At 41.5% G+C, this 26,089-nt stretch overlaps 3 protein-coding genes across 3 annotated transcripts; 2 read left to right on the top strand and 1 right to left on the bottom strand.

Moving 5' to 3' along the window:
* The first annotated feature begins 3,268 nt into the window (after positions 1 to 3,268).
* On the top strand, positions 3,269 to 4,388 carry LOC107185943. Its single transcript, XM_015573719.1, has one exon. The coding sequence runs from the start codon at positions 3,921 to 3,923 to the stop codon at positions 4,386 to 4,388; it is 468 nt and encodes a 155-aa protein (XP_015429205.1). The 5' UTR covers positions 3,269 to 3,920.
* A 1,947-nt stretch (positions 4,389 to 6,335) lies between these two features.
* On the top strand, positions 6,336 to 21,392 carry LOC107185942. Its single transcript, XM_015573718.1, is given in 10 exon segments — positions 6,336 to 6,347; positions 10,805 to 11,251; positions 12,933 to 13,124; positions 13,467 to 16,063; positions 16,183 to 16,274; positions 16,363 to 16,636; positions 16,752 to 16,986; positions 17,070 to 19,252; positions 19,285 to 20,077; positions 20,080 to 21,392. Coding segments are annotated over 10 exon segments (8,025 nt in total). The 3' UTR covers positions 21,280 to 21,392.
* Positions 21,393 to 22,957: 1,565 nt separating this feature from the next.
* On the bottom strand, positions 22,958 to 25,157 carry LOC107185989 (WD repeat-containing protein 61). Its single transcript, XM_015573773.1, has 8 exons — positions 25,040 to 25,157; positions 24,830 to 24,939; positions 24,436 to 24,605; positions 23,816 to 24,054; positions 23,632 to 23,725; positions 23,469 to 23,562; positions 23,215 to 23,386; positions 22,958 to 23,059 (listed from the first exon to the last, which is right to left on the bottom strand). Exons 1-8 carry the CDS (start codon positions 25,040 to 25,042, stop codon positions 22,958 to 22,960), a joined length of 984 nt encoding a protein of 327 aa, XP_015429259.1. The 5' UTR covers positions 25,043 to 25,157.
* Between the last annotated feature and the right edge of the window lie 932 nt (positions 25,158 to 26,089).

Genomic DNA, 26,089 nt, shown 5'->3' with positions numbered 1-26,089 from the left:
ACCGGCGATAAAAATGAATCTCGTTTTATCTCAGTAGGAAGGAAGATACATGCCAAAGGCGCTCGATAACGAAACGCAGTGATAAGAGGGCCGATATTTAAAAAAGAAACAAGAACAGTCTCGGTGCAGTCTGTAGCTTCCAGTCGATACGCGAAGACGACGATCCGTTAGTTAATTAAGGAACGTCTGGGAAACTGGTCCCTAACGAGGGAAAGAAAAGGTGGTGGTTTGATTAGATATACCCAGATAGGGGAGGGTCGACGTTCGAGCGATAAAAGAGATTCGAAAAGAGAGAAAAAAAAACATGAAATTAGGTAGTAGATGAGACGAGAGGAGTGAAGATAGAGTTTTTGTGGGAGAAAGGATTCGGTGCGTTGTTTCACGAGGGTTTGATGGAATTTTGATAGAGATGCGGAGCAAAAAAAAAGGTAACGGACAGAAGTTTGTATTGAGAAAAAGAAGAAGAAAAAAGTAATTTTTATACATATAAGATAAGACATTTCGCATGAGAAGATTAAATTTCATTGAAAAATATCTTTTAGTGATTTTTCTCTGAGTTTTTTTTTGTGTTTATTTATCTTTAGATTTTTGCAATTAATTTTGCATCGAAATTAATATCTGTTACGTCATATTAATATTTTTATCGAATGTTTTGTATGTTATGTGTTACTGTTTTTACGGTATCACTGACGTGTACATCTAGTGTATCGCACAACGCGTGTCCCATTAAATTGATAAAGCCATTCGAGTAGATGATCCTCTAATTAGTTGGAGCAGTGCAGTTAGAGGGGACAATTTGAAGCGAATAAAGGAGTGGGGAGGCATAGTTTCATACGGGAGAGGTGGAAAGAGGGTGGTAACGTCGAATGACGTAACAGTGATTTCGCACGAAAGATCAAGGTAAATGAAGAAATACGTAACCGTATAAACGAAAATATACAGTTTTACTGGAAAAATAAAATAAATTTACAGTTTAATACACTACTGCATGTAAACCAGAATTAAAAAATAATTTAATCAATCTATTACCAAAAGAAAAAAAATGACACCCTTGTTCAAGCTTAAATCCACTGCAATCACAGTCTGTGAAAATTTCTTTTCTATTCGTAAGACATTCTCAATCTTTCAGTATCCTCGCCCTACAACAATATTAATTAAAAATCGCATCAAATAACTGAACATTATAAATCCTTCAATATACCTCCCCGAAAAATCGTAACAATCGAAAACCCATCAGTCAGATCACATCGGTAGCAAAGAAAACAAATCGATTATGGAGCATTGTGTGTCCGATTCAGCGAAAGGGGCAAATGCAAATATTATTTCCACGGTGCCCGATCGAAACAGTCGTTCGCGTATAGATGGAGAGAAAGAAAGAGAGGGATAATTTATCCAAAAGCGTGTAAGAGAAAGAGAGAGCCAAGAGACCAAGTAGGAATCATGATCGTGGGCGGAGGAGGGGGGTTAGCGCCAAGGAGTGGAAGAGAAAGAGGCAGTGACAAAGCAAGAGAGAGGGAGAGGGATATATAGTAAAAGCCGTATCAAAAGAGGAACGAGTGTGGACTGTGCACAAAGAAGCGTGCTGAAAAGAGAGGGAGGAAGGCATTGAGTGAGTCAGTGATGGCGTACAGCAGCCAGGCCGAGCCCAGCTGTTCTTCGATCCCCTAACCTACGGCAGTTTATTTCAGCTACCAACACTGCGTGGTCCCCGAACGCACGTCGCGTCCGTGGTCTCTCTTAGAGGCTCGTTATCGGCCGACCTTCCGGTTCTATCGGTCTCCTATATCGTTTCTCTCCCCGTGTGACATTTCGTCATTTCTCCACGATATCATCTTCATACGGTCGTCGATGAAAAAAACGTCAGAGAACGACACACGACGAAGAAAAACGCGTGTTCCGAGGCACAGGCGGTTGTGAACCGTGTTTTGAAGTCGCGACAACGACGACGATCCTGGCGAGACCTTCAGCGTGCACAGTTCACTTTGCTATCCTACGCGGTGATCGTTACGCACGGTTTGGTGATTCCTCGACGTCGGTGACGACGCTCTCTCTCGAGGAACTTTGAAGTCGTCCTTTACACCCCCTTTCGCGATCACTTTAACCGTCGACCAACCGAGAAAATAACGAATCTAACGTGACACGTTTGTGCGGAAAGATTGTTACGCCAAGGGGTTTTTTTGTAGAAGTGGCTTTGAAAGGGGCTAGGGATCATAGGAATCGGGGGGAGATGGTTTAATGATCGAGGGTAGAGATTTTTATGGGATGTACGGAGGAGTGATTCGGGGAATGGTTTCGTGGCGATCGAGGACTTTGAACACCGGTGGTTTGATCGTGTAGTTTTGGAGCAGAAGTGTATTTGGAAGATTCGGAGGTGGTCCAGCGTGACTGGATGTGTACTTCGAGCGTGGTGAATCTTCGATGAATCGTGACCGGATTTGGTCCCCGACCGACGTGTGATCGAAATTGTATCGACAGGAAGAGAAATTAAAATCATGATCGAAGGATTCAGCAAATGAGATGTAGAAATTAAAGTGCTGTTGTAAACATTGTTAAATATTGCCGTTCCGGAGGAATGAAATGTTTCGACTAGAAAATTGCGGATAAGTTGAAAACTTTGGTTAGGTAAGGAGGGAAAATTTTAAGCAGGGTTTTAATGAACTAGAAGCAAAGTTTTGTGTGTGAAAATTGGTGAAAGTTCGAAGTTTAAATAGAGAAGTCGGTAAATATAATGACTGAATGTCGCAAAGAAAAACTCGCAAATCAAAATGAAAATTTTATGAACGTAATTGAAAGTTCGATTTCCAAGAAAAATAATTCGATTACATAAAATCGTCTGGTAAAGCAGTCTGGTTGCGCGAAGAAGAAAACAGATTTTCCTTCCTTATCTCCTACCGCAAAAGGTGCGTCCGGTCGATTTGCGAAACGAATGGTAAAACGTGGGCCGCAAACGAGCAACAGAGCGTGTATAGCTATAAATGGAACCCGCAATGCCGAGACATTGACGTCTCTGTGTCGCAAGGAAAATTCAATGCGACGACAATTCCGGAACACGGTATAGAAAAATCGTTTCGGCTCTAATCAATATCCGAAAAATTAATACAGCTGACGTAACAATCGAAGCGATTATCGATAATTCATGGAAATACACCTACTGGAAGCAATCACCTGTATATGATCAATGTAAACGTATCTGATCAATTCCAACATCACTGGCATTCGATTCGAAACAACAATAAATTGAATTCTAACCGAAATCCAAACTGAAAATCGAGCATGAATACGGATAAAAAGCTCTTAAACGTCAAATTCCAACAAGGTCCGAACAAACATTTCGAGTGATCCTCCTTCGAATAGAAAGCACAAATTCTAACCAAAAAAAGAAACCAACAGGGCTGGAAAAGAGGACAGAAACCACACATTCCCTAAGGACCTATTCCCCCTCTACCGATCTTTCGTGAACCACACGCGACTACTGTTAGTGTCTCAAAGAAGAAAAATAATTATCCAAAGCGAAGCAAAGAGTGATCTGGTCGGGGGTATATTCCAGGCGTCGTCGAACGGGGGAGGAAGCAGAAATGCCGGAGGGACATTTTGAAAATCTTTGCATCGACGCATGCGCGGGAATACACTCGACGTCTGATGGAGCGCGATGAAGCTGCCCCTCGGTGGATGAAGAGAAGGGTCGAAACCCGGAGAAGAGAAACTGTGCTCTGGCTGTGTGTGTGTCTCTCTGATGGTGCGCCGACGTCGGTCGTGCCAGGACACACCGGGTGTCGCGACGTGTGAATCGACGATCGTGTTTCGTTGATTATCATTAAAAAAAAAAAAGAAATCTGAAAAAAACTATCGTCGTTGTGAAAAGTCGATTTTACCCAAGTGGTGGTAGTGGTGTTCGCCAAACTGCAACGACAAACGGAAGCATGCCGGGCGAGAACAGGGAGAAACAGCCGCCGAGCCAGACCACTTCCGGTGGCAGGCGTGACGCCGCCACCGCTGCGTCACCGTCGAAGACGAACGAGCTAGAGAGGACACCTCCTCGTGGCGGCTCGATGATTCCTCTTCCGCGGACGACACCACAGAATCCGAAGACCGTTAAAACTGAGAAGAATCGTCTTCGGTTGATCATGGAGAACAAGGGGCTGACGGACACCCTCGAGAAGGAGCGAAGAATCGACACGACAACGACAGTGGACAGGGACGAGGAAGGATATCGCGTGTCCTGCGGTGAATCGACCAACACGATGAGACACTGCGACGTGTCCTGCAACCCGTATCGGTGCCCTTCGAGAAAGGTGATTCTTTCTGTCTTTCTCTATTGTTCGGTGGCGGCTGGATTCCTCTTGTTTTCTCCAAAGCCGGCCGTCACAGTGCTGATCGATCATCGATGAAAATAGAGTCCACCCCGCGCGAGGGGAGGTCGAGACTAACGTGTCGACCCTTGTTTTCTACGTAGGACAGAGGCGTAATCGGTGCATCGATGTCGTATGGAATATTGTGGACTGTGTCTGTATTATGTTTTCTCTTGGTGATCGTTCGGAGGTTTGAGGTTCCTTTCGTTTTGAGTGAATTTACGCTCGTCTAGAGGTTTGTCAAGGTTCTCGTACGGTGGTATGTGTTTTTTTGTAATTGTTGCGTTTTGGTTAGTTTCAGGTATTTATTTCTGTAGATTTCGAGGCTTTCGTCGATGGATCGAAATTGATCTGATTCTTTTTAGTAGATATATGCTGTATTCAAAGAAGAAATATTTGTTTACGGTCATTTCTTGATTTGGTTCTTATTCTTTGACGTGAACAGTAGAATTCCTGATAATTAAAGACCCTTTGACTGCTTTAATTATTCTTCCCTTATTCTTTTATTTTTGTCTCTTCATATTAGTTAATAGATCACAAAGGTCGAAAAGACACGATTTCCCTTCTCATGTCAACTCTGAGAAATGTAATTGCTCGTTGCTCTTGACTAACATTCATTATGTATTTGAATGCCTCCGCAGTAACTGATAGGCCATAAACTCTTAAGAAAGATGACTTAACGATGCAATTCCGTAAAAACTGCGGGTCGTTTCTGTTCTTGATTTTTTCAATTCCCCTGCATCGTGTTTAATTCAATTCGTTGAACGTGTTGCACAGTCAGCGCTCCACTCGAAACTATTCTCAACAAATTCCTCCTCTTTCCCACTGCAGTTGAATTAACCCCCGTTCGAGTCAGGTTTCGCACTTGCGTCTTGCTAAAAAAAAAACGCAATTAACAATCGATCCAGTTAATACCCACGTCCGATGGAATGAGTCATATTTATCGACGCACCTCTCGAAACACACAACCAGACGGTTGCTTTCGTCTTTCTCGTGTCACTGATTAGCATGCTCTGCTTTCTAGCCGCGCGTTTCAGCCGTCAAATCTTTGCGTATTCATGAAAGATTCAATCTGACCACTTTTCGGAAGAAAGTTTGTAAGTTGAATTTTGTTGGACAGTTAATTAACATTACCATGGCTACGTGAATGGTTTGGTATATTTATGGGACAAGTGACCGAAACTGGTATCAACCGGAAATTTGGTTACCTTCTTCAGTACATTATCCAGCTTTGAAATGAACGATAAACCGGGTTTACAAAATATTACTCTTTCGGGAGTGATTCGAAGGTGATGCACACCAATAACACTTCTGAGAAAGATCGTAATGTCTCGAAGTTTGTTATATCGTTCAATTTTTTTCCTCCAATAGAGGCTTTGATTCGATCCGATTGCGTGATTCATCCCGTCGATTTTAGTGTCCAAGTGAGATTTAATGTCCACCCAGGCATTTGGAATTAGAATTCTTCATTAGCGAACCGGCTACCAAAAGCGTCCGCCGAAACGGTTTTAACGCTCTGTCGCTCTGGGAGGCTCTTGATTGCTTCTCACAATACCACTGGTTTCGTCACAATACGCTCGCTTTGTCGCTTTATTTCTTACAATTGGACCGAAATAGGGCAAAAGAGAACACTCGTGGGGTAATTCTGTCGCGACACAGCCGTGTTCGTGACCATGCTGGAAGAAAATGTTCGAGCGGTCTCGAGAATAGACTTCCTTCATAGAACGTGCTTCTCGAAATTAAAAGTGCTTCACCCGTTCTTGATTCTGCATTTTCAGCGTTTGTACAATTATTCAAAATGTTCAGTATATAAAGGCGATCGTCACTTTGTTCGGCAAAATAATCGAAGAGTGTTTGTAGAAAAACACTAAGTGCTAGAATTACAAATTTTTGTTTTTTTTTATCGAAAACGTGCTAATGGGAATACTGTAGTATGCAATTAAAGTACAATATCCCTATGTAAATAGTTAGCAGTAGTGCTGAAAAATGTCATCACCGGTACGTTCAACGTCGCCTGTATAGAAAACACTGTAAGTGCCAATTCAAGCGTTATATTTTTGGTCTTCTGTACAAGTAATCTGGTAACAAACAGGATTGGCAATTACAATGTCTGTAAATTTAAATGAATGGCACATTCAGTTTTTTTTTCTGCAAATTGGCGTTGAAACAAAAACCTGAACAGACGTATAATAATACTGTACCTCTATTTTCCGTTTCTTGTTGACAGCAATACAAAACAAATGCTTGATTCCTATGTTTCGCATATATTTTACACGGTGTAGAATTGTTTTATCATACGTGTCATTATCTTCGTTTGCTGTTGCACAATCACTTCCTATTAATGTATTATCCGAGTGAGTCATTTGTTCAAGTTGCAATCTTCGCTCTCCTTGTCTTTCATTTACAGACTCCCGACTGTCCTGAGAACTCTCGACGTATTCTTTTCCGATCACTTCAATAATAAGGGAGACATTTCTCTCGAACCCGACGAACGTTCGACGACGAACGTGTGGTGTTCTGGTCGCGTACGTGACGCACGTGACTAAAATATGCTTCCTTGGTTGGTCGTGTCAAAAATAAAGATACGATTTGCGCGGGGGGCTCGAATTCGATGTTCCGGGATCGCCGGAGTGAATAGGAATACATCGCAGAATTTACAAATTTCATAATCGTTGCAGTAACGGGGAACGAGGTTCACTTGCAAACCTTAACGAATCGAAATATCATTGACACAAAAATTTATCAGTTAGAAACCAACAAAATGGGCATCGCTAGAGATTACCTGAGATACAATCTTTGGTAACGATCACATCTGCCTCGTTTAAAAATCAAACAAATGGAGAAAGTGATAACTTTGTTGTTCGCTAGTAGTTAGTAGATATTCGATCGAAGAGACGAGCAGAACGAGATTAAAGTCCTCGTATGCAAAAAATAACGAATTGTGTATCAATCTGATTAGGATAAATGCTTCTATACCCCTCCTTCCCGAGGATATCCGTATTATCGTCTCGGTAGCGTCAATTCAATTTCCATTTCGCATTTTCAGCCTCGTCCCGTGGCTCCTCGACACGAGTCCCCTTATCTTAATTCCCCATCCATCAAGATGGACGTTCACGACACACGGTTCACTTTAAATCCGATTTACGGTTGTGTATCCGAGTTTTACCGTCTCTATGCGACGCTGTAAAAACACAGCTGTCTGTCCGGCGATAAAACGGTTTACCTGATCGCTTATTCTTCGTCACAGACACGCTCCATGACCGAGAGATTCTCCACCCTGGCTAGTTCGTTGTCATGGAGGCAACACCAGGTTATCTTTCCAATGGTGGCGCGAGATCACTGGGATAAGAAGCCGGCCCGGAGAAAGGAAACGAAGCTCCACCGGTGAAAGCTAAATAAATAATGGCCCCGCGTCCTCGCTATTCTTCAGTTTTCGAACGAACGAACGATTTCGCGGACCACGGGGTCGCGAGATTTGGTTCAAATTTTTCTCAGTTAAGGGGATATACCACCTTGCAGGTCTAAAAGGAATAGGTAAATGAAATATCTTTTTCTCGAGCAATTATTGGGTGAAATACATTGGGATTTTTTTGAGAAGTGTTATGCAAGCTTTTAACATTAGTTTCACATACTAGTTATTATGATAATTACAAGATGGCGGAGTTATACAACATTATCTATCGTCGTGTCTAGCAGGGCCTTGTAAGTTGGCAGCTAACAGATATACGCAATTACTCATCCCATTAACTTCAGATTTGGACGCATTGTTCCTTATGAAATTATCTACAATACTCCTTCGTGAATATTCAATCATAACACCTCATCGACAAGTACCTGAAAATGGCGTTGAATCGACTGCTAAATTCGGTCACAGACGACATCGAAGAAAGTGAAACGACTGGGCACCTAAAATAGAAATCAAATGTTCCTTCTGCCCGTAAGTGGGAAACGAACTGTCTGCTTTCGTTGTTATTATTTCCTTTGCTGTTTATAAATATGAAACGATCGGCGTAAAAAAAAAATGAGAGGTTCCTATTATCCGAGAATCCTCATATTGGAACAGCCAGGTATGTCTCATCGGTGATTCGAATAATCGAGGATCGACTGCACTCGATCAACCTTGGATGTATCGTTCCCGAACGCATCAGCCTTCTGCTGCAATTCAAATACATTCCGTGGAATTATTCAGAAAGCAAACGTTGCGCGTAGTCCTTCGAATTCATTAGACCCGCGCGCTTCTTGGATATCAGTGAAAACCTGGGTGAAAGTGGCGGACAAGCGGCAACAATAGTACCTGCTTCGGTGATCCGCAATCCCTCCATTAATTATGGATTCAAACAGAAACCGAGTTTTCAGCGAGGAGCCCGTATTCATTAATAGTAGACAAGGGTAAAAGGTTTTCTCTTTTTCTGTTTACGAGATGCTCCGATTGATTGTAACTCCACGATTAACACGTCCATCACCGTGCCTCCCTGAACTTTCAAGTTATGTTGACTGTATCATCCCAATCATGCTTTCGCGTAATTTTTCGGCGTTCAAGACAGATTTAACGTCTTAACACATTTGTAGCCTGGAACGTAGTCCTACGTCATTTTAAAATCTGTAGCTGAGTACCAGTAACGGAGTTCTACGTCAGCTTAAAATCTTTGTTAGGTTATAGATTCTCTTTATATAATAACTAGCTAAAATTGTTCAAAGTTTTAAAAACTTCAGCATAACCCTTCGGTATTCGCCTATAGACTTTTGAAAATTGTACGTGGTATTCAGTTTAAGTGTCTCTAATACTGTTCGATAATCGTGTGTTCTACTGTAGATAAAAGTTATCTGGCTACTATCATATTGTTTCTAACACGATTGTGACAGATTACGCTGGGTTTCCATCATTCTGTTCAGTGATATGCTTTTACCTTCTTGATCAGGTATTAATTAATGGTTGTAACTCGAGACCAAGGCCAAATATATGGTACATGTTTATATCAACTTTTTCCATTGCATTTGTATCATCCACCGCTCCCAAGTGGGTCCCATGTGTTATAAAACACCCTGTACATACTATAGGTTACATTACACTGAAATTATATCTGAAACCAACACATTGCACTGATGTTTACCTGTGTGCTACTACACACCCAAGTAAGGGGCATTGTCCGCATCAACAGCATTCTTGATGCTAACATCAGCATCGTATCTCGATAACGAATCGGAATTGACTCATTGTTCGTATGATATTTTCTGTCTAGAATAACCTCCCTTCGTCGTCTTAACTACGGAAATCCTTGTAGATTCATAAAATTTAGGAATGGATGGACGTGTCACCGTATCGAGACAATAATTCACATTTTTCGCGGTCGATTCGGGTGCTGCAGGGTCGCATTGTCCATGTTTCGCAGCGGATGACCTTTCCGTTTCCTTGGAACGCTGTGGGTTAATTGCTTCTTGCACGCAGCCGAGGTATCGTGCCGCGTCTAATGAGCCAGTGCTAAACTACGATCATGCTGTAACGATGACCGGGAAGCGTCCGTGAACCTGGGAGAAAGTGCGGGCGCGAGCCGTGAGGTTTTTTCCGATCGAATTTGAACGACGTTCCTTTCTCCGCCGGTGTTTGTTTTTCCTTCGGTAAAAAGAGAGGCAAACCGCGACGACGACTGCTGGGGGGACTAAATCGAGTCGGATAAAAATGAATGAACTGCATGGAATGAATACGCGGCAGCAATATCCATTTGCTTCCGAGGATCACGCGCCGTGGTATGCAGATCGTTTTTCGTGTTCCGTAGATGGTAGAGATCTGTACAAGATTATAGACAACTCTTTTGCATAGTATAATGTATTCTGTTTTTACCAACATTACGACCGTACCCTTTATAATAAACCAGCGTCACTTATAAATTGTCTCAGAAAATGTATGTAATTATTTGTATGACCAGACTGCGGATCTTTATGCAAATTCAGGATATTTTACGCGAAAACGCATCTGCAGGCTATTTATAACTCAATCTAATATCTGCGGCTTTTACACGAAAGAATACAAATACTTCTAAGTCGCGCGGTATCAATAGGGATCGCTTATCAAGGGTCTGCTTTACGACCAGGCCATATCGTATGGACGGTAGCTCGCGGTGGGCATCTTTGTTTACGTTATATCCATTAGGAAGGAAGAAGTGTCGACGATCTCGATGACTTACACTCAAATGGTCTGTCATCTGGCAAACTAAGAACTTCTATCTCCAATTTTACCTCGACTTTACTTCTACCTCTACTTCTATCTCTACCTCTACTTTCACTTCTACTTCTATCTCCAGTTTTACCTCGACTTTACATCTACTTAAACTTCTTCTACTTCTACTTTTGATCCTCTACAACCGATCAGTCAGTTCCTCATTATCTTGCAATCCTCTCCGCGGATTCTAATCGAACGTTTAACCACAAAGTATCCTCGATCCCTCCTGTTATTCCAGGAAGACGCGGAGCAGTGCCACAAGATTGCGGAGCGATTGCTCACGGACGAGTGTCGCGTGTCCCACGGGCCGGTAGGCGTCGGCGTGGAAGGTGTCGGCTCCTGGAGGGGCCAGCGGCGCCCCCACGGCATCGAGATACCTACGCCCCTGGCCGGCGGCGGCGGCGTCGCGGCGCACGAGCTGGAGTCGTCGTTGGACGGCGCAGCGTTCAACCCCGCCGTCGTCGTCGCATCGGCGGCGACATCGACGAGATGCTCTGCGGCGAGGAACGCGCTGAGAACGGTCTCCTCGTCCTCCACCGTACCATCGTCGTCATCCGTCAATGCCGTGAACCCCAGGCCAAGGTTCTACCTGGGCTCCGTGATCGCTGAGACCAGCAAGGAGGATGCCATGGAGCCGGAAGTCAAGGAGGAGGACGAACGAAGGTCGTCCACACCGAGCCCCGAGGTAAATTTTTCTCTTTGCTGATCCACTCTCGATCATCCTCCCCCTTCCCACCCCTTGTTCGTTGCATTTTTCATTGTAGACTGCTCGTTGAACAACTGTTATTATTCGTTTTGGGTTGTCGAGGGTAGTATAGGCTAGTCGATTACGTAGGAGGCTCATGGGGTTGGGGGAACTACTTTATTTTTTTCCTTAAGTGGCTTTGTACTTCTGTTGGTATTTTATGATATGTAGTGAAAGAATAGGAGACTGTTTCCTTTCTATGGGAATAATTCCTGTAGGACATCGACGCGACATTCGTGGTGATAATAGTAACAATACTTGTAGACTGTAATGTGTCCACCCTGTAGAGGTTTTTAGTAGTTACTTAATGCTTTTTTTTGTAATCGGGATGCGAACGTTTATGCGAATTCTTATTCTCACGGATTCCTTCATCAACATCAGGGTCAAAAGAAAATGTGTTTTATGGAAATGCCTGTTGACCGAGAAATTAATTACTTCTTTCCATTGTGTTTGGCACGCTTGCAGAATGCAGAAATGTATGGAACCCAGTAAATTCGACTTCTTTAGTATGCAAACACATGTATGATATCTCACTGATACATTTCCATAAAAAGATTTCCTGAAGGTCTCCAATAGCAGTTCGTGACATTACATGGAATGAACTACGTGAATCAATTAATGAGCGCCAGATGGTCGACAGTATGCAAACTAATTCGACAAGATCGTCAAATCGCACGAACGACAAAATCTGTTTACGCAACTGTCAATCTATTTGCTAGTCTCTCTCTATCTCTCTCCCTCCATCCTAGATTCGTACACAACGCTACTACCGTTTGAGCATCAAACTGCTGCATCGTTATGTAACGAGAAACAACAAGCGTATTAATTTCGTTGTTTAGTCGATACCATCGGTTCTGTTCACATTATTTTGATCATTTGACACGGCCACGATGCTCTTCTACAGTTTTGTAGACGATATTTTCAATGGACAAGAAACGGTTGGATAGGTACCACTGGTATTGCCTCGTGCTTGTGGCACACGAGTCCCTTCTATATACACGTCCGCCAAACGTAGCCGCGTATTGATTTTACGGAGAGAGAGAGCTCATTCTGTCTTTCTTCGTTGTACAGGTTTACGCATACGTACCGTGCATTCTCTCTCTCGCTCTATCTTCTTATCTCTCCGTGTTTCTCTTTCGCCGCCCTTTAGCTCGGGCTACCACCCAAAAGTCTATCCGGAAGAATTTATTCCGATCGTCCTTCCGTGGAACACCACCCTCAACGAAAAGCTTCCAGACACATTTTTCTTCGCGATTTAAACGGTATTTATTTTTGGTCGCGTGTATTGGAAGGAACCTTGGGTAGCCTTTCTTTCTCCTCGTCTGTGCTCGAGGAATCTGAATTGACTTTTTATTATCGGGGGAATCTGAATTGATTGGAGAGAAACCTCTGACCATTGTCTTGGCTGAGGCTGTGTCTGGTCGGTGCGAATGGAGTCTTCTTTTGTGATCTTAGGCCGTAAGATACAAGAATTTGTACGTCTTTGTTTATTTATTGGTACGTCCATGCGACCTCTTTTATATTTTTCGCCAGGATCAAGGTTTATCTAGTTTGAAATTGAAAATTCATCTAATTTCCAGATGAGTTGCAATTAGTGAGTTCGTTTGTTTTTGTTGAACAGATTTACGCGCGGAGAAATAAACGCTACAATGAGGGCGGCAGCAGCGAAGAAGAAGGCAAGGCAGATACGTCTTTGCAAGGTCACAGAGTACCATCCTCTTATAGAGGAACTTGGCCCATCAGAAGAGACTTGTGGGCCAATCAACAAATGGGCTTCTCCGCTCAGCAAAGCACATCAACCACTGTACATAATGTAAGTCTCATTATTGTGCTCGCGGATAATATAATTGATCGTTCAACTGTCTGTCGTTTCTGAATCGTATCATCGATACTATAATTATTACTTCAAATATTATTTCAACTTTCGAATAATATTCTTCCTGAGATTTTGTACTAAATAAAGAGAATAATATAAAATATTCAATTAATATAACGTGCATCCCTATGTGGACAAAGTTACGAAAGCTAGATCGAACGTCTGGTTAGGTTACACAATGATTGTCTTTATTTCCTAAAGTAGAATCCACTACACAAAAATAAGCAGTCAGTCTTCCAGATCTGGAACTTTCCCGGTAATATTCAGCTTACTTCCTAGGACGTAGCCAGCGTGATGAGTTTCTCATCCAATTCGGGCGGGTGTCTCGGAGGTTCCGCGGAGGTGCAAGGAGACCGACGACTAGGGGCAAAAGTAGACGTGGTGTACAATTTACTTGGAATGTTGGGAAGCACCGAAGGCGGCGAAGACATGAGCGCCACCCTACTTTCGATGAGCACTTCAATAGACAATTGTCTTATAATGAGGCAATCGGGATGTCTACCCCTATTGGTACAACTGATTCACGCCCCAGGACAGGATCCAGAAACTAGGGAAAAAGCATCAAAAGCTCTGCACAACATTGTTCACGCTAAAAGCGACGAAAGAGCCGGACGTCGAGAAGCGAGGGTACTCAGGTTCCTGGAACAGTTGAGAGACTATTGTCAAGCTCTCAGATCGTCTTTGGAGACAGGGCAGGTTCCCGACGATTTGGAGAGACACCCAGGACCCACGATAGCCGCGCTAATGAAACTTTCCTTCGACGAAGCCCACCGACACGCTATGTGCCAGCTTGGCGGGCTACACGCGGTTGCGGAGCTGATCGAGATGGACCATATGGCCCATGGCAGCGAGTGCGACGACCAGAACTGCATCACTCTTCGCAGATATGCCGGAATGGCATTGACGAACCTAACGTTCGGGGACGGAAACAATAAAGCACTGCTCTGTTCTTTTCGCGAATTCATGAAAGCGTTGGTCTCGCAGCTACGAAGTCCCAGCGATGACCTCAGGCAAGTAACGGCCAGCGTGTTGCGGAATTTATCGTGGCGAGCGGACACCAGTAGCAAGCAGACCTTGAGAGAAGTTGGAGCTGTGACTGGTTTAATGAAAGCTGCGATGGAAGGCCGAAAGGAGTCAACGCTCAAGTCTATTCTGTCTGCGCTCTGGAACCTCTCGGCTCATTGTAGTACAAATAAAATAGACATCTGCGCTGTGGACGGTGCACTTGCCTTCCTTGTCGATATGTTGAGCTACAAGGCGCCATCTAAAACTCTGGCAATAGTCGAGAATGCAGGTGGTATACTGAGAAATGTGTCTAGCCATATCGCCGTCAGGGAAGACTACCGAGCCATCGTGAGAGAAAGAGGATGTCTGCAGGTTCTTTTGCAACAACTACGGTCGCCCAGCTTAACTGTCGTTAGCAATGCATGCGGGGCACTCTGGAACCTCTCGGCTAGATGTCCACAGGACCAGCGTTTGCTATGGGATTTGGGCGCGGTGCCCATGCTCCGCAGTCTCATCCATTCGAAGCATAAAATGATTTCAATGGGTTCGAGTGCGGCCTTAAAGAACTTACTGAGCGCTCGGCCAGGTTGCAACAGCCTCGTCCATTTGGATTCAACTGCTCGTGGTTTGGGCCTTCCAACTTTGCCCACCTTAGTCGCCCGAAGACAGAGAGCTTTAGAGCAGGAAATAGATCAGAACTTGGCTGAAACTTGCGATAACATTGAACCCAGTACGTCCCCCACGAACAAGGACGATAAGTTCCTCTTCAAGATGGATCATAGTTTCTTGGGACTTAACGCTCGGGCACTACGCAATTATCATTTACACAATCAACCGAGTACATCCAATGTAAAGAGCAACGGGGTTGCCAGGAGCGAGAGCAGGGACTCTATGCGCTCCATCACCAGCACCCACTCCGACACCATGTTCGAGCGAGTGAATCGCCACGTGTTGAATGGATTATCCCCCACCGATATTCAAATCAAGCAGCAGTCTTCGTCCCTTCATTCTGCGGTTGGCTTCGACACTGGGATGACTAGTGATAGCCAGATCAAGGTCTCCTCTGAGAAGAGGTACACATTGCGGTACAAGAACGCCATCCCGGATCGTTTAAAATCCTCGGATGCTTTCAATGGCCTTGGCGATTTAAGGTGCACCAATTCGACAATTTCTTGGTCTTCCGCGCCAGACCAAGAATCCGCCTGCTCACAGAATCTGCTCCACTCTTCGGTGGAGGATAATCTGCCCCAGAGCATGTCATCAAAGGCTGGCAGTCAGTCCAGCGTGTCCGAGGATACCGAATTAAATGTCTGCCAAAAAACGGAATACCAATGTGTCGCTAGTAAGTCTGGAATCAATACTCCCTCTTCGTTGTCCTTCACCAGCAATAACTCCCCTGGCAAGGACGGTTTCGGAAATATATACGATAAACCAGCACTGCACCAGCATAATCCATTGAACGCGATACAGAAAACTATCTCCCCAAGTGTCAGTCATTGCGCGGAAGGAAACTTCTTCAGTGATTATGCCGAGACGGATTTGGATCAACCGACCGATTATAGTCTGCGATACGCGGAGCGTAGCTTAGATGAGGATAAACAACACTCCCATTACTTTAGGAATAGCGAACAGGAGCTTATTCATGATGATACCGTGAAGACTTACTACACGGAGGGAACACCCCATGCATCGTCACTGAATTCCTCTAGAGCAGCCTCCGCTTCTGACCTGCAAGAAGACAACAGACAGAGATGTTTCATAAAGAAGATGCAGGAGCAAAGGAAATTGCAGGATAAAGAAATTAGGTTGCAAACGAACGTTAAGAGTAATGCTGAGGAAGCTGGACATTCTTCTGTCAAGGGCTCATTAAGGTTTGTATGTTTATAGTTTCAGAAAAATAATATAATCTGATAAGTAATAAACGTGAAAAAATGTATTTGTTCTGCTACGTTCAAGAATACAATCAAACTGTTTTGTTTTCTTTTGATAGTTTGATAAATCCACTCACGCAAATACCATCAAATAACTTGCATTGCGACGAAGATAATAACATGGCATCTAATTCGGAAAACATAACATCAGGTAAATTCATCGTATTCATTAAATTCATTCTTTGTGCGTATTTAACATGGTAACCTGTAAAAAATGTATGAATTTAATTGTTTCATAGATGTGGAGAAAAAATATACAGTTCAGAATGAAATGTTTGGGAAAAACGATAAAAATTTTCCCACCAATGGAGTTAATTCGTATGTGACCAGTGCATTAAAGGCTTCTAATGATTCAGGATGTAAGGAATTTGAACTAACAGGAGATACGCGTAACATGCCCTGTACATTAAATATAAACACCTCTTACGAATGTTTAGATCAAGTCAGTGATGGCGATGAGGATGACGAAGATTTACTTACAGCATGTATTAATATTGGAATGCAAAATAACAGGTAAATATATTTTATGTAATATTAGTATAGTTGGCAATTGTTATATTGACATTTCATCTATGCTTTAATTACACGTAACTGTGATTAATCTGGTATTTTATATTTGTTGCTGCAGACACAGACATTCTTTCATAGGAAACAATTTCGAAAAGCCGCCGCGAAATGAAAGCAATTTAGCCAGATATCAGACAAGCGTTGCGTTAGACCAAGTTGAATACAATATTGATTCCACTATGATCAGTCTAGATACAAAGCAGATAACATGCGAAGAAAATAATGATATGGTTAATGCACCAAGTATAAATATTGTGTCTGATTATAGCTCGAATACAACAAAGATGACTGAAAACGTAAGATATCCATTATTTGTAATTCTCTGTTACTAAATAATTTTATACAATTAACGAAATCAAACAGTAAATTTCTTTCTCAGGTGACAGAAACTGAAATAACAGCAGAGCACTCCAACGAAATTTTACAGACTCAACTTGGAGGTATAAACAGAAACATAGCACATAGTTCACAGATAGGCGATGATATTCTTTGCAATTTTTCATTGCCATCGAATTTGAGAAACAGTCCAATACTACACGAAACAATAGTTTTTAATACAGAACCAAACCAGCAGCAGTATCTGTCTAGCATAGACCTTGAATCAAACGAAGATATGTCGTCCTTAGTTCACAGTGACCTCCTGGAAGATGAGAGAATTATAGAAGATACTGAAAATGGTAAGATATCAGAAACGTTAAAGGAGAAAATTACAGAAAATTCAATGCAGCAATCCCTTACAAAAGTAACAGATTCAGAAAGCAGTGAATCAATTGATTCAGTCGAACAATCTGAGCATGCTCTTTTAGAATTATGCATTCAACCTGGATTAACGAAACCAATTGACAAGTTAAGCAAAACTACATTGAAAACCAGTACAGCTCTAGATCGGTTTGAACAAAAAGAAATTAGCTGTTTGAACGAGAACAGTCAAACGGAGGATGCATGTGAAGTGGATGGTGTTGAAAAAGAAGAAATTAGCGTCAAGCACAAACCGGCACAGAAAGATACCGACACGCCAAAACATGGGAGAAGAGAAGACATATATCGACGTCAGAGAGATCCTGACGCGATGATTGCCTCGTTAGATCGATTAACAGCTGCGCTGGTACAACAAACAGAAGCAATACGCGAACGCGATTCCGGCACCATGAAACAAAGTATATTGAGCGACACCTGGAATGAAGATTCTCCTAACGAAGTTTCATTTCCTAGTATCAGCATCAGCGCACCCATCATTGCTTCCTTCAAAAGCGACGTGCCGGAGGATCCAGGTACTGTCACCTCTGAATACGTCGAAACAGCAAGTAGCGAAAGTGGTCACATGATGACAAACTCGAAAATCATTCAACGTGAAGCAATCAAGCTAGCTGAAGCTGTAGATGCGGAGATGAAGAAACAAAATGAGACTGATTCGATGAGTATGACATCCATGGACCTCGAAGCCATCAAACCACCGTCCTCGATGGGGAGTTTATTGTCCTTAACAGCCAGTTACGCTGGCTCAGGGGACTACAGCGAGGCATTTGTTAATAGGGACAGATGTAACTCTACATCACTTCCACCGATACAGATGAAGAACGTCTCCCTGACGGATTCCAGGAGCTGCCGTAAAAAGTCCCTTCCTCTCGGTGTTGTAGCAAAACGAGCGTTGAATCAAGCTCAGGCTCATACTAGCAGCTTAGAAAATTTATTGAACGAGTGCAGTGGGTCGCATTTGGATAGCGTGAAACCGCCGTCAATGATGGACGAACTACCGGACGTGGGTGACATGGAGAACAGCATGGTCAGTGTAGCAAGCATCACGTCGGAAGTGGCAGATCCGAAGGATCAAGACTCCCAAAGCCTAATCGAAAGTGACGCCGTTTTCGACTTGCTGAAGCCTGTTGCAAATGTTCTTTCTATGACATGCTTGCGATACGCGGAAGCTATGCAGAGCAGTGCAAACAATAGCTTGAGTGAGTATTTGGAGAACATTAACCCACCCTCGTTGTTCAATGAAGTTTGCGAAATGGACGAATCAACGGTAGAACATGTCACGGAAACTGTATGCAGTGACACACTGTGCATTGACGCGGAACTGCGCACTGAAGAAGCTCCGCATCCAATGATCGTTGACAAAATCGACGAAGCAGGCAACGATACCGACGAGGCAATTACTCCAATCTCTTCCGAGTACTGTGTCAGCAGCTCGGCCGAGTCAACGCCCAAGAAGCGACAACACAGAAATCTCACGCCCAAACAAAAGCGAACTTTGGCCAAGGAAAGGTACAGGACGTACACCATAGCTGCGGAACTAAGCAGGAAGGAAGCTGCGGCAGACAAGCGGGAAAATGCGAACGGGGTAGACAGAATTCCACGTGGCAAGTGTTCACAATTTTCCAAGTTGACACCTAAACAACGTAGACAGGAAGACAGAGCGAGGTTTCAGACGCAGGTATTGGGGAATCCTTTCTCTGATGTGAATCAAGAGCAACAGGAGATTGATAACATTTGTGAACAAGAGAGCCCTGACACGTCAGAGCCGATGTCTCCTGTCAGGTCCGCTATTCCGAAACTGACAAAGTTATTAGGGAAAGATACCGTACGAGAACGTTAAACGACTCTGAATGCATATTCAAGGACGCTGACGGCAACGCAGCTGCAAACGGTACAGACGAAACTTCGTTGGCCGTAACGCACAGTATTCGGTCGGATAAAATTCAAACTATGTTAGAGATGAATGCTACCATCGTGTTGAACACTTTGAACGAATCAAATAAGGCGAACGAAAACAGCGAAGAACCGTTGCTGGACTGTGAGACTATAAGTCTGGTATCGAATGAATCTGAGTCTGAACGAAATTTGCGAATGCGGTTCGTCAACGGTGTCTCCAAGAAGTTGATAGGTGCTTGCAGCCAACAAATGAATGAAACACATGAAGTGGAAGAGAATCACAAAGATGCAGACGGTATTGAAACGTTTAGGTCGCACGAAGACATCAGGTATGACACGGTAGACAGTGAAAGTGAGAATGATTCCAACAACACTGAAGAACCACCTCGAGAGACCAAACGACCACGGATAATTAAACCAGGTATGGTGAGAGATTTAAGTAACGATTCAAACGCTACAGACAAATCGGAACCAGAGAGTCCAAAAGCCATCCGTGGCAGAAGAAAGGCCCTCTACTCTAATCCCATAACGAGAAAACCAACACCACAATCGTCTCCGTTAAAACAAGTAAATGCTGTTAGTGGAATTCCAATAGGACGAAGTAATACGTCACCTATAGTGAGGGCTACCAGAGCTACCACCCTTCGACAGAATAACAACAGTTCGAGTAACGTAACGAAAGAATCGGCAAGAGCAAATGTAAGTCCTAAAATGACATCTGGTTTAACAGACGCATATGCTCCTCAAATTATCAGCAGGATGGTAAAAAAGATGTAGCTGTGAAGTCCTTGGAACGACAGGGTACGTTTACCAAAGACGAGCCGGAAGTGGAAAATGCTCCCATGGTAGTATCATCATCCTCCTCTCCCATAAAAACAAAGATAGCGAAACCCATCAAAGGTGCTACTTCTAAGGTACACCCAACAATGGTGAAACCTAAAATCGCACCAAAGACTCTGCAGGCACACCAATCGAAAACCACGAAAGGAAATGCGTCTGAGAAGATTCAGCCCCCAAAAGCGTTGCCGCTGTTAGTCGCTCCGAAACGATTGCCAACAGGAAAAATAACGTCAGCCTCGAAAGTTCCAACTGCTAATCAGAACACCGTGCAGGCGGAAAGCGGGAAGGTTTTTCGCAAAGTAGGTCCTCTCGGTCAAAGATCCAATAGCAATTCTAGCCTCGTGTCGAACTCGTCGGCAGGGTTGCAGACTAGAAAATTAGCAAAGGAAGCAACTAGCAAAATTGCAAGTCTTTGGAAAAAAGTCGAGGAATGCAAGAACAAGCAACGTTTTGAGAAATCCGACACTAGGCAATGGGTACAGCCTGGCAGTTGTGCCAATGTTGTGGATGCTCCTTCATCCGTGAACAATCCACCAGCTTTTAGGCTGTTCCGTAGTTCTACGTTCGAGGGCGTACCCCAAGATAATAATAATCCTGAGTCAGCCTTGTACCAGTCTAAATCAAAGAAACCTCCCGTAATGGGCGTTCAATCCAGTAAAGTGAAATATAGGAACTCTTGTGACTTGAGCGGAATGAATGCGAACGATGCCCCTTGCAAGATACCTGTGAAGTCTAGTGACGCTTCAACGTACAGGAAGGATACTGTGCAAGTAGGGGACGCATCGGTGATTTTACGGAAACCACAGAACACTGTGTCTTCCCCGGGGGAGATGGACCTAACGAAACGAATATCGCGTCTCGGTTCCTTCATAAGAGTAGATTCTGCGAACGCGGAGGGCTCTGCACAAACGCACGTTAATGGTAATAGTATGCGTATACCAGCCTCCGCTATCGTACCGCCCTTCAATTATAACCCGAAACAAGACATTCCTTCCCAGACAATTAAAGTTACACCAAATGAGGATGAGAGCAAATTTGGGGCGACAGATTGTCACAGCGATATTGTCACAGGTTCGACAAGGGTAACAACGGTATAGGGGAGAGCTCGTAGATTAGATTTCTAAAAGAACAACCGTTTTGGTAGTATCGCCTTTTCGTTTCTGGCTAGTCATTGTACATTTACTTTACGATGTGTTGACAGCGAGTCCACACACGGTATGCATTACGAGTATTCGATAAGTATGTTAATCATTTCGTTTTATCTCATCGTTCGAATGATACTGAAAATCTTCATCACGTTTCACTGAATTTTACACAGTTACATACATATAGAATTGTGTCACTGGACTATTGGTTCGTTGCATCGTGATGCAAATTTTTTTTTTTTTAAGAGGTACGAATAAGGGTGAAATAGCAGCCGGAAATTCTGATATCATTCCTATTCACTTTGCGTGTTGTATATACACTATATATTGAGAAATTCCACGATTAGGAGGAAATTTAAAAATCTGTAGTACGTAGCAGTGATTATCCTCGGTTATTTATTCAATTTTGTATATATTGAACGTGAATGAGAAAATGTAGAAAGTTTAGTGATATATATGTATTTCGACCCATGATGTATATCGCAGGAAATACATTGCTGTACATCTTTCGTAATAGGTGAATTCGCAAGGGATGAGATCTGTATTTTGTTTCTATCGTAACTGATTTGTATTCCATCGAGGAATATGAAATCTGATTACTTTTTAAAGACTGATAAGAACACGATGAAGATTCGGACAAAGCTTGGACATCTTCAACACCACAGAATGTTATGACAAAAAGGTAGTAACATTTGTATCGATGTAGCGGTCTAAGTAACGCTAAAACCGGCATTATATAAAGAGACAAAATTTTATAAACATTTATTTTAAGTTTCTAGTCTACTTAAAAATCAACAAGTGAAGTAGCTTCTATTTTGGTCATAATGTACTACGTAAAATCGAGATTTGCATGTAAGAAGTGTCTACAAGATTCGACTGTTACCCATTTCTAAAATTCACGTAGGTGCGGCTAGAAGTGTGTACGGATCAACTATGTATCTGCAGATCTGAAAAATTAAGAACTTTGGTATAATGTTTATCGATTTGAATTAAATGTATATTTTTTTTTCTTTAGGTTTATTTAACAAAATTTCCTTGTATATTTGTAGCATCAGAGGGTACATATATACATATTTTTAGTTTCCTTCTGTATCGCGTCATCTTTCCTTCTACATGTATCGAACAAGATCTATAAAACCTCATTAGAAGGAAAATGTTTGACACAATATAGAGTAGTATTTTCCTGTGGATTATTTACAGAGATTGGTTATGCGTGTTTTACCCTGTTCCAGTTCGAGTTAATTAGATTTAACCCTTCCAACTTGGAACCATACCAGGGTAACTTTATGTTCACCTTTTTACAATGTTTGGTCTGTACACCGAATTCTCTTTTTCCATGGTTCGTTTGTAATAATCATTGTCTTTTACTTAGATCGTAAGTATAATTCATTTTTTGTTACATTGTATTTTAGATTTGGCAGATATCTTAATGATTTGTATATTAATAATTGCAGTACAATAAAATTTATAGCTACTAATGTCTACTTTGGTGTTTCTATCATGGCGAGACTAATACACTTCGTTTTAATGAAACACACATGTCAAAGAAAAGTAATATTTCATAAACTGTAAAATACTTCCAGGAAAAATAATAAATATGAACATTCATTAATTCATCTTTATAGAACATTTATTTATCATATATTGGACATTCATACAGATTAATGCACTTATCTTCTGATACCGATGCAAGTATATTGTTTCTTTGAGGACTGTATTTCACAGCCCACACCTGGAAAAAATTGTTTAAACCTTTACATTTCTTTTATTGCTTGTAAATACATGCAAACATAATGTTAATAAGTACCCGAAACTGTATGTATATCTTAAGAATTCATTGTCATTATACTATGCAAATTAATGTGATATATGATTTTTATATTTTACCTGATCATTATGTTCGTTGAATGTATGAAGGCATTGTCGTTGTGCAAGTTCCCAAATTTTAACTGTGTGATCCGAGCTACTAGACGCAAATTTTTGACCATCTGGCGAAAAAGCAACACCAAGTACCCACGAAGCATGGCCTGACATAGTTCCGGCTAAATTAGCATCTTTCCTATGTGAAAGAATAAAATAGTATTGAAAAATGATACATCATTTAACTGTATTTCGACAAATTTGCTATAAAAAAAAATTACACATCATATAATTTCATATGCCCATCGTCTGATGCAGTAAGAAGTAGCTGAGAATCAGGTGAGAAACACAAAGATCTAATAGGCATTGCATGACCTGAAATACAGAAGTTTATATTATACATTTAATACAAGTAAATTATTAGTATAAATTTTTTATGTGTACCTTCTAATGTACGCAATACTTTTCCATAGGTGACGTCAAATATATTGATAATTCCGTCTATGGCACCACTAGCAATGTATTTACCATCAGGACTCTGAAATAGTCAACACCATGATGAAATAAAAACATGGCTTATCCTTTAACTTTTAAGGGTGGTGTCCTGATGTTACACTAGAATACTCACATAGGCAACACTTAATGTGAATTTTCCACCTCTGGTATCCAATGTTTGTTCTTGTTTACCACTTTCCGTTCCATACAAATGTATTTTACCAGAATGACTGCCAGATACGATGAATTTATCATCTGGAGAAAATACTACTGTCCAAATATCTACAGGACCTACTTCAATACTTGATATTTTTTCCCCAGTTTCTAAATCCCACAACTTTAAGCTAGAGTCCAATGAACTTGACGCACATTCTACAAGCACAAACAATTAAGACATCTGTTCAGTTATATGAGTATTAAGTTAGGGTACAAAAAGTGAAATTTTGGTGGACAAGATGTGATCATAAAGTAAAGCAGAAACTAAAGAGTTGACATAAATACATGGTATAAAGGATGATCCTGATCCATACGCAAAGTCATATGACTTAGTTTCTGTATTGTTTCATTCTATTTCAATTCAATATTAATGGATTTTAAATCCAGAAAGAAACTCCAACATTGTAAATGCTTCTAATAGAAAAAGCATTTCTATCAGCTTCAAATACCAATAAATTTTGAATGGCCAGGATCTTTTTACAACCTTGTTATAACTGAGAACAAAAGATACTACATTAAGTTTGACTAACTACTTACTTGAACCATCTGAACTTACTGCGACAGATACAACACCAAGGGAATGACCAGTTAACTTGTGTTTCAATTGTAATGTTTTCTCCCTATGTTCCCAAACTTTCACAGTGTCATCAACAGACCCAGTAACTATGTATTCCACTGTTTCTTCATCATTAGATCGCATTGAATCGCTGTAATAATATACAAATTACTAGTTTCATACATTTTTTTATGAAAACCTAGATTAAAGGAAAAAAAAAATTTCATCCATTGACACAAAATAAATGAAACATACTATTTTAATACATTATATACATAAGCCATTTTTAAAATCACAAAGATATACGAGTATGCTGCTATGAAACTTAATCAAAAGCCATACAAACAGCAAAAACAGCTTTGATGTTAAACTTACCGCGAGTCTTCATTGTCGGGTTGAGTTTCCTTTTTCTTTTTCGGACAGCCCCAGGCGCAAGTCCAGATACTATCTTCATGTGCATTTTCTGTCTTATTAATTAACGAATACTGCAACAAATTTCAAATACAACTTTGTAACGGTTATGTATTACGAACAACATAACCTTAATATACCTTAGTAATTTCCAAATGTATTCAAATTACTCACCATGTTAGGAAATAATTACTTGTATATACAAAACAATATAATCTTAATAGTTGGTTTATGTAAATAAACAAAATATTTCTATTCTATTTCATAGAAACTTGTGTATAAACACATATGCATCAACATCAACACATACTAATTTCACATATGTATGTACACAATCCATATATACATCAAAGAAAAAATGAGAGTCTCCCGCCCGGGAATTCGTTGCCCCGAGTATGTGTGCTGCACCAAGCGGTCAATTCCGGCATAATAGTAGGAACTACCCAATCTTGGATAGTACATGTTCTGCAGACAACAAATTTTTGCTTTTTCATTTGTGAATATAATAGTTGCGATGAGAGCAATTTTAGATTCCGAGGGAGCAAATTGGCAGCAATGTTTTAAGATAAAAATTGTTAAGAAATACTAAATATTTCGCGCCAACTATTCTTCGGAATCGAAACAGGTTCAAAATAATGTTTACCGCTTCCCACCGTAAACTTCTATGTTAATAATGGCAAGAATCATTCGGGTATTATTTGCACATGTTTGGATTACATTTACAGCGTTCAAAGGGTACCATTCTTTTACCTCAATCACTAGATCTGAAGCTTAAGAAACGTAGATTAATACCTTCTATTGGACAAGGAACAATAATCACAAGAACATTGTTGAAATCGCAATTAATTGACCGGTTGTCACTGGGCCCCAGTCCTGCAGTTCCCCGTGTAGTTCACATTTGGACAGCTCTTACAACGTTACACGTACAGCATTCGTCTTGACCAAGCACTCAATTTGTAGCTAAAAGAACGTAGATTAACGTTATTTCATTGATAACAACAATAAGTAAGCAGAACATTGTTAAAATCGCAATTTAATCGCGGAATACCACTATTTTTTTGACCGGTGGCGCCACCCGTGGCAAATCGTTGCAACTGTTAGCCAAATCATACCGACAGGTGAGTGAAAATTTCTGATAATGGAAAAATGCAAATATCTCAGTAATTAGGCGTTCAAACTTAATGCTGTTAATCTCAAATTATTTCGTACGATCCAATGCATCGA

The sequence above is a fragment of the Dufourea novaeangliae genome, unplaced genomic scaffold (assembly GCF_001272555.1).
Source record: "Dufourea novaeangliae isolate 0120121106 unplaced genomic scaffold, ASM127255v1 scaffold54, whole genome shotgun sequence".
In the NCBI taxonomy this organism is placed as follows: domain Eukaryota; kingdom Metazoa; phylum Arthropoda; class Insecta; order Hymenoptera; family Halictidae; genus Dufourea; species Dufourea novaeangliae.
Note: the sequence above shows the minus strand (reverse complement) of the source record. Positions and strands in the feature narration are given on the sequence as shown.

Bases quoted from the DNA above. Each gene is read 5' to 3' on its own strand.
- LOC107185943 (XM_015573719.1), top strand. From the start codon at position 3,921: ATGCCGGGCGAGAACAGGGAGAAACAGCCGCCGAGCCAGACCACTTCC.
- LOC107185989 (XM_015573773.1), bottom strand. The intron at 23,563-23,631 runs GTACACATAAAA...TCTGTATTTCAG, and splicing joins AGTATTGCGTACATTAGAAG to GTCATGCAATGCCTATTAGA. The intron at 23,387-23,468 runs GTAATTTTTTTT...TCTTTCACATAG, and splicing joins CATATGAAATTATATGATGT to GAAAGATGCTAATTTAGCCG.